The sequence below is a fragment of the Podarcis filfolensis genome (assembly GCF_964270895.1).
Source record: "Podarcis filfolensis genome assembly, chromosome: 1".
Classification (NCBI taxonomy): Eukaryota; Metazoa; Chordata; class Lepidosauria; order Squamata; family Lacertidae; genus Podarcis; species Podarcis filfolensis.
The window spans coordinates 9,856,635-9,869,479 of NC_139604.1; the positions used below are offsets into that span (position 1 = coordinate 9,856,635).

General features: G+C 44.9%; 2 protein-coding genes across 4 annotated transcripts in view; both read right to left on the reverse strand.

Annotated features, from left to right (window-relative positions):
* CARF (calcium responsive transcription factor) overlaps positions 1-12,845 on the reverse strand; it is a 114,258-nt gene that overhangs the window by 45,737 nt on the left and 55,676 nt on the right. The gene's annotated exons all lie outside the window — the stretch shown is intronic.
* Positions 1-12,845, reverse strand: part of CNBD2 (cyclic nucleotide binding domain containing 2) — a 38,531-nt gene that overhangs the window by 11,411 nt on the left and 14,275 nt on the right. For all 3 annotated transcript variants that reach the window (XM_083629484.1, XM_083629485.1, XM_083629483.1), the window contains 4 exons: positions 11,406-11,557; positions 9,974-10,112; positions 5,243-5,369; positions 81-258 (listed from right to left, as the gene is read on the reverse strand). In XM_083629484.1, coding sequence (XP_083485610.1) covers positions 81-258; positions 5,243-5,369; positions 9,974-10,112; positions 11,406-11,557 — 596 coding nt within the window. The remainder of the gene's footprint in view (positions 1-80; positions 259-5,242; positions 5,370-9,973; positions 10,113-11,405; positions 11,558-12,845) is intronic.

A 12,845-nucleotide genomic window follows, 5' to 3' on the forward strand; every position in this document is an offset into this window, starting at 1 on the left:
TTGCACCCTACGCAACCAGCCATTTCCCTTGCACTCTCTGCCCCTAGGAAAACAACCCGGAAAGCCCCCTCGCCTCTCACCTTTTGTCCACATTTATCACGATGCTTTTATGCTGCCTGTTGAAGAGACTGTCCTCTTTCATGAATTGGTCATACTGTTCATTCCGCTGACTGATATAGTAGTCTTTGAGGTCCTTCAGTCTCTCCCCACTGAAGGAATTCCACATTGTGCTTTTGAATCTGTCAACGCACGCAATCTCTGCATAAGAAGAAAAGCACGTCTGAAGCTAGTTATGTAAAAAAGCCATTGCCCCCTCTAAATTTAATTTAATTAAAGGAAAATTCAAAATTGCATGTTTTAAAGGATAGGAGCAGATCAGAAAGTTCCTACTTAAAAAAAAATTTTTACACTGTTTTCGCATATCAGGTTTTTAATTCTAACCAAGCCTTTTTATAAGTAAGTCGTATTGAATTCTTTGGTGCTCATTTCCCAGGTGAGCAGGGTAAGGGTTACAGTCTAAATTGTCTTTGTGCGTCGGCAATATTTATGTTAGGTCCAACGCAGAACAGAAAGAGTAACAGAGGCATTTGTAAAGCAAATGGACATTGTAAGAATGCATGCTTTAGGTTTGCGTTGCCAAAAAAACTTAAACAAGGGCTACTTCAAACTTAATGTGTAAAAAAAATGCATTAAGGTGTGAAGGCCAATTTATGCAAGGGGTTTAGATTTCTGTAGTAGATGAGTTAAGGGTAAGACTTTTTTCTTTCTGCTTTTTTCTTTTCTGGTATTTTTCTGTAAAATTTGAAACTTGTAAGAAGGTTGTGTTAAAAGTCCCCCCCCCCCAAAAAAACACACAAAAGCAAGGAACACCTGTGTCCCAGAAGCGGTTTAGTCCTGCTGGCCACATGACCCAGAAAACTGTCTGCAGACAAACGATGGCTCCATCAGCCTGAAAAGCGAGATGAGCGCCACAACCCCATAGTTGCCTTTGACTGGACTTAACCGTCCAAGGGTCCTTGACCTTTATCTTACAATCTTTAGAAGACATCTGAAGGCAACCCTGTATACAGAAGTTTTTTTAATGCTTAATGTTTTGTCATGTTTTTATATATGTTGGAAGCTGCCCAGAGCAGCTGGGGCAATCCAGTCAGATGAGTGGTGCTTAATAAAATTAATAATAATAATAATAATAATAATAATAATAATAATAATAATAATAGAATCGGACATCCCTATTTTCATCAGAGAAATATTGAAGAGTATGGTGTACAGTGGTACCTCAGGTTACATCCACTTCAGGTTACATCCACTTCAGGTTACAGACTCCGCTCACCCAGAAATAGTGCTTCAGGTTAAGAACTTTGCTTCAGAATGAGAACAGAAATCGTGCTCTGGCGGCGCGGCGGCAGCAGGAGGCCCCATTAGCTAAAGTGGTGTTTCAGGTTAAGAACAGTTTCAGGTTAAGTACGGACCTCCGGAACGAATTAAGTTCTTAACCCGAGGTACTACTGTACACACTCACTATGTTCTTAAAACAAATTATTGGTGGGCTATAAATAATAAATTGTTATAAATTGTTGTTGTTGTTGTTGTTATTTCCCTCAGAGAATTCTGGGTATTGTAGTTTGTTCAGGAATGCTGGGAACTATAACTCTGTGAGGGATAAACTACCGTCTATGGTCCAGAATTCATTGAGGGAAAGAATGGGCTTCACATGATGTGCTGCATATTCAGCACATGACGTCCTTGGAATTGTGAAGGTGCTGGGAATTGTAGCTCTGTTAGCAGGTAAACTACAGTTTACAGGGGTAAACATCTTTGTGGGGGGAGCAGTGTGATTTAAATGTACGCCATGCAGTGCTTTCCCCCCCCCTAAAAAAAACATTTAGGGGTGCTCTCATTTTCTTACTCATATTGAAATACTGCCCCTGTGATGGCCTGGGATTTGGAGGCTGAACCTGAGGAATCCCAGCCTGCACAGGATTCCCCGCCTCCAGAACCAGCTGAGCCGGGGCTGGGGCTTGAGCCTGAAGGGTCCTCACTTGTGCTGGATCCTCAGGTGCAGGCATCAGCTGAGTCTGCTCTGGCTCCTGCGGGGATGGAGGACCCATTGCCTGCAGGTGCTCCACTCTCAGCCCCGTCAGGGGAAGGTGAGGTTGTCTCTGGGTCCGGTAACCCTCCAGCCTCTCCTGAGCTGCAGAGGCTCAGGGCAGAGAGGTGGAGGGAACTAAGTTCCCACAGGAGGAGTGCTCGCCTCCAGGCCAGGAGAGGCAAGTCACCTGTGGACCGGGGCCGCCCTATGCCTCGGGGCAGATAAAAGCCAGCCAGCCCAGTCCCAGGTTGTGGGAGCAACATTGTTGGTAACCTGTGCCTGTCGGCACCCTGTCCTGCTCTTCTGCCAGAGTTCCTGACCTCACCCGACTCCTTGCCTTGGACCCCGATTCAGCCTTGATGGACAGCCTCCATTCCACACCCTCGACCTCGGACTGGACTCAGACCACGCCGCACGGTAACCCCACGGGACCAGCACAGCCCCTCAATGAGGCCAACAGTTCACAAAATGTTTAGGGGTATGCGTACCCCTGCATACCCCCAGAAAAAAGCACTGACGTGTTCCTCCCAGTCTGCTTCCTACATACAGTTTTTGCTATATCTGCTCCAGGGATAGAGGCATAGAAATAGAAGCCATGCAATTGCTGCGATCTATGAAAAGCCACGAGCAAAGGTCGGCCTGTTGTTTTTTTTCTTTTCTGCTTGATTTAGGAGAGCTTCCAGCTACAGCGATTCTTTGTTTTGCTATTTTTATTCCTTTTTATGTTTATTCTTCATAGAGCACCGTTTCGTGGGAAAAGAGAGTTTTGGCACATCCTATACTGCTTGGGTTCCAAGCTTTCCTGGAACAGCCTTCCTGCCAAGATCAGCAAAAGGAGACCTAGAACATTGGCCAAGGCAAACAGAGAGGTCTCCGAATGTGAAAGCAACTCTTGCTTGTGGCGTTTTGCTTGATTTGGGGGTGTCCGGTGAGAACACTCTCCCAGGGCCCTCATCAAATAGTAATTTTCTGGAGTCTTTGAGGCCATTGTGATAGTTAAACTGGAATCAATGTAACTTTGGAGTGTGGGTTTAAAAACTGTTGAAGGTCCATAATGGAAGAAAGCAGTGGTACCTCAGGTTAAGTACTTAATTCATTCCGGAAGTCCGTTCTTAACCTGAAACTGTTCTTAACCTGAAGCACCATTTTAGCTAATGGGGCCTCCTGCTGCTGCCGCGCCGCCGGAGCCTGATTTCTGTTCTTATCCTGAAGCAAAGTTCTTAACCTGAAGCACTATTTCTGGGTTAGCGGAGTCTGTAACCTGAAGCATATGTAACCTGAAGTGTATGTAACCTGAGGTACCACTGTATAAGAAATAAATATTAAAACAAGCTGGAGTTATTCAAAATTGGTGAGTTGATTCTGCTTCTGCATATAAAAAATCCCCACGATTTGGTGTATGTATAAGGGCTTTTTCAAGCCAGAATTCGCTGGAACTCATTTCTGCCCCCTCCCAGGTGGGCACTATTGCCCTTCTAGGAGAATGAGGAAGGTGTTCAAGGTGAGTTTAAATCCTACTCAATATTGATACAGATTCCAGCATATAGTTAGCAGAGTAAAAACTTAAACACGTTGCAGGATTCCCTGTTATGTAATGAGTTGAATAGGATCCAAAATGCAGCAGTCTGATTGGTCCTAGAACAATAGGATTCAGAATGCAGCAGCCTGATTGGTCCACAGGATCCACCCAATCCAGCTCCAGGTGGAAGTGAATCCGCAACCTGATTGGCCTACAGGTGAATCCCGGAATTAGCCAATCATGTGGGGCCCATTGTGTAAATAATGTATATAAAGCAGACATTCTGGGGGAACATTCATTCCTCCTCACCACTATGAGCTGAATAAAGAGCATGAAATCCACTCTCGACTCCGAGTATATTTCACTAAGCATTCTATGTACAGTGGTACCTCGGGTTACATACGCTTCAGGTTACATATGCTTCAGGTTACAGACTCCGCTAACCCCGAAATAGTACCTCAGGTTAAGAACTTTGCTTCAGGATGAGAACAGAAATCGTGCTCCGGCGGTGCAGCAGCAGCAAGAGGCCCCATTAGCTAAAGTGGTGCTTCAGGTTAAGAACAGTTTCAGGTTAAGAACGGACTTCCGGAATGAATTAAATACTTAACCTGAGGTACCACTGTACAAAACACACCAGAAGGAAGAGAGATAGAAAGTGAAAGTGAAACCCAGGCTCCTTCTGGACTTAATATTATAGTCAGCATGACCTTGGCAGAAGAGATAACAGAACCAGTTGAAGCCAGCTGTACTCAGCTTCTCTGAAGGAATAACCCAAACACCATGAACTTTCTGCTTGCTTCTTTCACACAGAGAAGCTTCCAGAACCCTCTGGGACTCATTAGAATAAGAAAGATCTCTGCACATCAGATCAATACTTTCTGCACTAAGAAATGCAAACTGACAAGTTCTAGCACCACTTTTTTGAGAATAGCGCTGTGTATGTTAGAAATTTCTTTCGCTGAGACCAGCATAACAACCATCTCTGGGAAGCAAGATTAATACTATTTTATGTGGGGTTTTTTGCATTATTTCTCACATTTACATTTTTCCATCATGGAACTCATGGCAATGTGTACCGTATTTTTCGCTCTATAAGACGCCCTTTTCCCCCTGCAAAAATTTAGGGGAAATGTGTGTGCGTCTTATGGTGCAAATGCAGGCTCCATGGCTTCAGCGACAGCAACTCGAAGCCTCCGAAGCGCAGTGGGAGCACTCTCGCTGCGCTCTGGAGGCTTCGTGTTGCTTTTGCTGAAGCCTGGAGAGCAAGAGAGATCGGTGCACATCAATCCCTCTTGCTCTCCTGGCTTTGCTTCGCTGGAAAGGCACTACACAGCTTTCCCTCCGCTGAAGGGGCACTGCGCAGAGAGGGAGAGATAATTTTTTTCTTGTTCTCCCCCTCTAAAACCTGGTGCGTCCTATGGTCGGGTGCGTCCTATAGAGTGAAAAATATGGTATATGTGGTTCTCAGATGGTCTCCAATCTAACAGCTGACCAGACCTGGACCCATTTAGCTTGAGCAAGGCAGTAGCTTTGTGTACCTGCAAGACCATGTGCTGAGACCAGGTGCCATCCTGGCAACTGAGAAGTCCTGGTGAATCACATGTGCGTAAAAAGGCAAAGTCGTAACATACCAGCTGCTATGCGGCGCTTCTCCATCATTTGTAGCTTGCGTTTGGGGAAACACAGTTGTTTTGAGATCCACTTGTGGTAAGATGGACAGGTGCTGAGATCCACCAGTCGCAAAACCTCGCACACACCCTGATGAAACGACAGAAAAAACTACTGCTGAGTTGATCGTATGGGCCCATAGCTATGCACATCTTCCCAAGATTAGAACACAGAGGAGGGCAGGGGAGGAAAAGGAATTAACCTGATCTATGAACCTTGGCTATGGAACAACTGATTGGTTCAAAATTGGGAAAGGAGAACGGCAAGGCTGTATATTGTCTCCCTGCTTCTTTAACTTATATGCAGAATTCATCATGCGAAAGGCAGGGCTGGATGAATCCCTAGCCGGAATTAAGATTGCAACAACCTCAGATATGCAGATGACACAACCTTGATGGCAGAAAGTGAGGAAGAATTAAAGAACCTTTTATTGAGGGTGAAAGAGGAGAGCGCAAAATATGGTCTGAAGCTCAACATCAAAAAAAACTAAGATCATGGCCACTGGTCCCATCACCTCCTGGCAAATAGGAGGGGAAGAAATGGAGGCAGTGAGAGATTTTACTTTCTTGGGCTCCATGATCACTGCAGATGGTGACAGCAGCCACAAAATTAAAAGACGCCTGCTTCTTGGGAGAAAAACAATGGCAAACCTAGACAGCATCTTAAAAAGTAGAGACATCACCTTGCCAACAAAGGTCTGTATAGTAAAAGCTATGGTTTTCCCAGTAGTGATGTATGGAAGTGAGAGCTGGACCATAAAGAAGGCTGATTGCCGAAGAATTGATGCTTTTGAATTAGGTGCTGGAGGAGACTCTTGAGAGTCCCATGGACTGCAAGAAGATCAAACGTATCCATTCTTAAGGAAATCAGCCCTGAGTGCTCACTGGAAGGACAGATCGTGAAGCTGAGGCTCCAATACTTTGGCCACCTCATGAGAAGAGAAGGCTCCCTGGAAAAGACCCTGATGTTGGGAAAGATGGAGGGCACAAGGAGAAGGGGACGACAGAGGACGAGATGGTGGGACAGTGTTCTCGAAGCTACCAGCATGAGTTTGACCAAACTGCGGGCGGCAGTGGAAGACAGAAGTGCCTGGCGTGCTCTGGTCCATAGGGTCACGAAGAGTCGGACACGACTAAAAGACTAAACAACAACAACAACATAAACGTTTTATAGTTTATAGGAAGTTTCCTGAGGAATACAGTCGAACCTCGGTTGTCGAACGTAATCCGTTCCAGAAGCCCGTTCGGCTTCCGAAACATTCGACAACCAAGGCACGGCTTCTGATTGGTTGCAGGAGCTTCCTGCACTCAAGAGGAAACTGTGTCGGATGTTCAGCTTCTGAAAAATGTTCGAAAAACAGACCATTTACTTCTGGGGTTTTGGTGCTCGGGAGCTGAATCGTTCAAAAACAGAGCCGTCCGATGGAGATGATGGACTTTTGGGAGCTAGCCGACCTGACCAGAAGAGTCCGCGACCAGAAGGAGGAGGAGTACCAGGAAGAATGGAGGAAATTTAAAGAATATTTAGCTATGCTAAGATAACTTAAATAGAAATACTTGCAAATACCAGATTGGCTTAGGATTTACATATGTGTTTTTATATAATATTATGTTTAAAGTTTATATGAAAAGTAAGAAAGAAGTTAATTGATTAAGTAAATTTTACGGGAAATTAGTTTTGTAAAATTGTTACAATGATATACATTGAAATTCAGCTGGGGGGGATTTGAGGAAGTCACCTAACAATGTTAATAATAGTGGAATAATCACAGTTAGGATTTATGTTTGTTTGTCTGTTTATAAATTTGGAAAATCAATTTTTTTTTTGAAAAAACAAAAACAGAGCCGTCCAGGAGCTGAGGTTTGACTGTATTGCCATCTACAGTGTCTTCTTAAGAAGATAATTTACATTTTTTGGCAGGGGGGAGTTTAAAAGGATATTGAATTGATTAACTAAATTAGAAGCTGAAACCTTAGTTCTAACTCTACCAGGGCACCATGCTAATTCTTTCCCTTTGTCCAGCATCACATTCCACCAAGGTTGGCCTTAGTATGAGACAGAACGAGATGGCCTTTTCTTGGATATCATCAACGGATAGCAATTTGTTGTTTTTACTGTTATTCTGCCACAGAGAGGCACTTGTGAGATTTTCTGCCTCCTGTACCAAAATACCAGTGTTTGAAACTCCTATTGTTCTAGGCGCATTTTGCAAGAGGGAATCTCATGAGCGCAAGCATTTTCTGAGCTCTGGGTGCAGTACCACACCTAAGATTTCAGATTAAAACTGCAGAGTGGAAGGAAAGGAGGGACCTTTTTCTGCCTCCCCACTTCCAGCCACTCTCTGAAGACTGGAGAAGTGACCCTCTTAAGAATATTAGACGGGTGGGCAGGGGAAGGACTAGACCATGTGAAAAATGAACATAATATTTTAGCTGCAGTTCATTCAGCTTCAGCTTTGTATTCTTGTTATATTCTTAATGTATTCTTGCCCTACTTGCCATAAGGTAAAGGTAAAGGTACCCCCTGCCCGTTCGGGCCAGTCTTGCCAGACTCTAGGGTTGTGCGCTCATCTCACTCTATAGGCCGGGAGCCAGCACTGTCCGCAGACACTTCTGGGTCACGTGGCCAGAGTGACAAGCTGCATCTGGCGAGCCAGCGCAGCACACAGAACGCCGTTTACCTTCCCGCTGGTAAGCGGTCCCTATTTATCTGCTTGCACCCGGAGGTGCTTTCGAACTGCAAGGTTGGCAGGCGCTGGGACCGAACGACGGGAGCGCACCCCACCGCGGGGATTCGAACCGCCGACCTTGCGATCGGCAAGTCCTAGGCGCTGAGGTTTTACCCACAGCGCCACCCGCGTCCCTCCTACTTGCCATATAATTACTTTAATAGTGGCTGAATTTTTGAGTGCTGTCCATGTAGAAAGACTGGGCCGTTATAAAGAGATTTAGTGGTTCTTAATTGATCAGTGATGTGGTAGTGTTATATTGTATTATTTATGCAAATTGATTTTATCTGGAGTTAAAGATCTGACAGGGACAAACCTTGTTATGCCGAATTCGTATTTTGCACAATTTGTATACGGTGTTTGTTTGATAATGTGTGGTTTGCTATGACTAATAAAGGATTGACTTTTTTTATTTGAACTGAGGTTTGGTGGGAACCTTCAAGGTTTGTGACTTGGGGAGGTGGTCCAGGAGCACTCTGCAGGGGGTCACGGAGGATGAGGGGAGCTGTGCGCGGGCATGCAAAGGGCGCCCTCTTTTTGATGTGAAGAGTGGTCATTATGAAGGGGGCCGCTAGGGGCGCCTTGGAAGATGGCCGAAAATACCATCTCTCCAGCTCGCATGAGGTAATTAAGGGGCTGATGATGGGAGTAAATCAGCCTCTCAAATTCTTCCCGGTGGAAGGGAAGATGCAGCCTCATCCGCGGTTGCCCATAAATCACCCCCGAGTTCGAAAGAAGGAGGGGGTGAGGGCACTGGACGGAAAGCCCTCGAGTGACTTCGGATCTTCCGGACGTTGTTTCTGAGAGTGACTCTAGTTGCATTACTTAAGATAAAAAGTTGGATATAAAAGTTATTGCACATGCTTCAAGCGAAGAAAAGCGTATGTTAGCTGCTAATTAAGCCTGCCACTGAGAAGTTAAGAGTGATGGAATGGACTGGACAGAAGATAACATCAAAGAGTAACATGTATGCCGGTATGTTGAAACGGAACGGAAAGGAGGTGGGGACTTTTTCTTCTTTTTATTACAATATTACCTAACAACCAACCCCCCCCCCGCCCGAAGAACCGTCATATAACTTATAAGAAGTGAGATTGGAAAATAAACTGTATGGAAATAAAAATATCAACTAAAGCCTTTGTTTTTTGAAAGATCTGGAAAGAAAACAAAAGGCTCTCTTGTGACGCAGTTTTTAATCGGGATCCGCCATTATGAGACAGACTTCGTTGCGAGATTAATAGGCACAGGGGGAGGCGAGCCACTACTTTGTTATCATGTTTGTGTTTTAAGTTCGACTTGGCAAATTCTTCCCTGGAAAGCCTAATTTATGATGCAACCTGTCTGGGAAAATTAATGAGCAAACGCCTAGATTTTATTTCATCGGAGCTGAGAATGATGGCATCTGCCGCTCGAGAAGGACTTTTGGATCAGCGTGTGAGAATTTATTGCAAACAAAAGACTTACCAGCTTCAAAAAAAAAAAAAGGGAGAGCCTTATAAAGTTCACACAGAAGCATAATATTGCTTACTTTAACTCGCCTGTGGAAACAACTCAGAGGCAATTAAGAAGAAAAAGGATAACATCAAGAAGATTGAAAGATAGGACTGGTGAACACTAAAAGCAGCAGAAATATGAGATGACTGGACCCTTACTGAACTCGAAGCATGGGAACCCCCAACAAAATATATAATTTGGCAAAATATTTGGACTTTATGAAATGTATTGGTATAATTTGGAATAAGTAATGTGATATGATTGGATTGTTAAATGGAAAACTTAATAAAAAATTATTTTTTTAAAAAAGAGTGGTCATTATGCTCTTCACAACAATATACCCCCTCCCGAACTGAAGTCCAATATGCTCACCTCCAAAGGAAACAGACCCCCCCCCAAGGGCTATAGTGGCATCCCCACCTGTTGGGAAAGTAAGGCATATTATGAAAGATTAATCACACGCTGAGCTCACCTTTGTAATAAATATCATCGTGGACGTATCTGTGATGTCGCTAGTAATCACCTGCCCATAGTGGAACCTCTCGATTTTGCAGAAGTAGGCTATTTTCGCTACTGAAGAATCGGGCAGTGTTTCGAAAAGGTCGACACTTCTGAAAACAGGAGGGATACATGGAGAGCTTTCATCTGCAAGGGTTTCAAGCTGGCAACCGTGATTTCGGTGTCGAGGTAAGCATGGGCCTACACAGTAACTCTTGAGAGGAGGGAGGTGTTAGAAAAATAATAATAGAAAAAGGACTGGGAAGTGCTGGGAATCTGCATATTGGGTCAGAATGAGCAGCCCTTATTGGGAAAGAGGTTTTTTAAATTTTATTTTAAAGCAGCTCTTTTTTGGAACTGTGCTTCTTGGGACAACGGAACAGCAGCTGACTCAGACTTTTCATAGTAAAATCATTCTTGTACAGTGGTATCTCAGGTTACAGACGCTTCAGGTTACAGACTCCACTAACCCAGAAGTAGTACAGTGGTACCTCTGGTTACGTACTTAATTCATTCCAGAGATCCATTCTTAACCTGAAACTGTTCTTAACCTGAGGTACCACTTTAGCTAATGGGGCCTCCTGCTGCCACCGGCGAGCGATTTCTGTTCTCATCCTGAGGTAAAGTTCTTAACCCAAGGTACTACTTCTGCGTTAGCGGTGTCTGTAACCCGAAGTGTTTGTAACCTGAGGTACCACTGTACCTCGGGTTAAGAACTTTGCTTCAGCATGAGAAAAGAAATTGCACCGCCACAGTGCGGTGGCAGCAGGAAACCCCATTAGCTAAAGTGGTACCTCAGGTTAAGAACAGTTTCAGGTTAAGAACGGACCTCCAGGACAAATTAAGTTCTTAACCCGAGGTACCACTGTATCACATAAGGATGCACTCACTGTAAAGGTAAAGGACCTCTGACAGTTAAGTCCAGTTGCAGACGACTCTGGGGTTGCGGCACTCATCTCGCTTTACAGGCCAAGGGAGCCGGCGTACAGCTTCCGGGTCATGTGGCCAGCATGACTAAGCCGCGTTTGGCGCAACGGAACACCGAAACCAGAGCAGTGCACAGAAACGTCGTTTAACTTCCCAGCACCTATTAATTTACTTGCACTTTTTGGGGTGCTTTCAAACTGCTAGGTTGGCAGGAGCAGGGACCGAGCAACAGGAGCTCACCCCATCGCGGGGATTCGAACCACCAACCTTCTGATCGGCAAGCCCTAGGCTCAGTGGTTTAGACCACAGTGCCACCCACGTTCCATGCACTCACGGTGAGAAAGCTTTCACATTGTCATTAGAGGTTGTGACGCAAAGCCCGGCTTTTTAAAGGAGCCGGGAAGAGGGCAAAGGGACATGAGAGGGGAAAGGAATGATGCAGAGAAGAAGCGGTACAGAGTTACTCAGGGATATGTTACCTCAGGAATTCATATCGGTTTTTGAACTCTCGGTTAAGTTCCTTGTCTAGCTCGTAGGCAAAAAAGTCACTTTTGTCCACCACCAACAGTTCCGTTTCCTCCAGGCAGACAACAGTGGCAACCCTCCTTGTGTTTTGCAAAAGGGCAATTTCCTAATAATAAGCAGGAATACTGGAATGAATCTGGGCAGCACAGCCAATAGTAGGTGCCTACAGCCAGTGATATTTCAAGTCAATCTAGAATTCTTCACTTTGCGGTTCTCAGCAATGCATAGTTCTACTATCTCTTCCTAGTTTCTCACAATTTTTTCTTTCCTTATCCACCTCCCGCTTTTCTTCAGGACATCCCTACTTTCAACAGAGAAATGTTGGAGGGTATGTGTTATGTATTGAAGTTCTCACCCTGGCCACCAGGAGTATTGTGTATATAGTTTTCACTCAGGTCCACGTCAGTTACCTTAGGCGAGAAACCCTGGGTTGTTGTTACTACAATGTTGACAGCCGGCTGCCTATAAAAGCAGGCCGGCTGAGCTGTTTGCGGTTCAGTTCTGTTCCAGCTTCCAAATAAAGAGCTGTTTGAAGAATCGCTGTATCGTCTGATATGTTCACCCACAACTTAACAGTATGGAGTTATGCGACCGCGGAGCCAAGGAGATAAGTAACTATACAATCTTTAGAAGACATCTGAAGGCTGTACAGGGAAGTTGTTTAATGTTTCATGTCTTTATATATGTTGGAAGCCAACCAAAGTGGCTGAGGCAACCCAGTCATATGGGCAGGGTATAAATAATAAAAGTATTATTATTATTATTGAATAGGAAAAGGTAAAGGGACCCCTGACCGTTAGGTCCAGTCGTGGCCGACTCTGGGGTTGCGGCGCTCATCTCGCTTTATTGGCCGAGGGAGCCGGCGTACAGCTTCCGGGTCATGTGGCCAGAGCAGTGGCAAACCAGAGCAGTGCACGGAAATGCCATTTACCTTCCTGCTGGAGCGGTATCTATTTATCTACTTGCACTTTGACATGCTTTCGAACTGCTAGGTTGGCAGGAGCAGGGACCGAGCAACGGGAGCTCACCCCGTCGCGGGGATTCAAACTGCCAACCTTCTGATCCTAGGCTCTGTGGTTTAAGCCACAGCACCACCCGCATCCCACTATTATTGAATATTATTGAATAGGATACCCCTATTTTCATTGGAGAATGAAAGGGGGTATGCTTTTCTCTCGCCCGCTGTGGCTTACAACTCTAAACCATTGTTTCCACAGCACCTCTGCTCTTTTCACGGCAGTTTTTCTGCTTCTCTGGCTACTGCTCTGCTTTCCTAGACTCTAATTTTTCTGTTTGCCCTACCCCTCTCTATCTGAGAATTTGTTCTGAGTACCAGAACAGAACTCAGATCCTGGGATTCCATGCTGATGTAAAGGTCCATGCATTAAAAACAA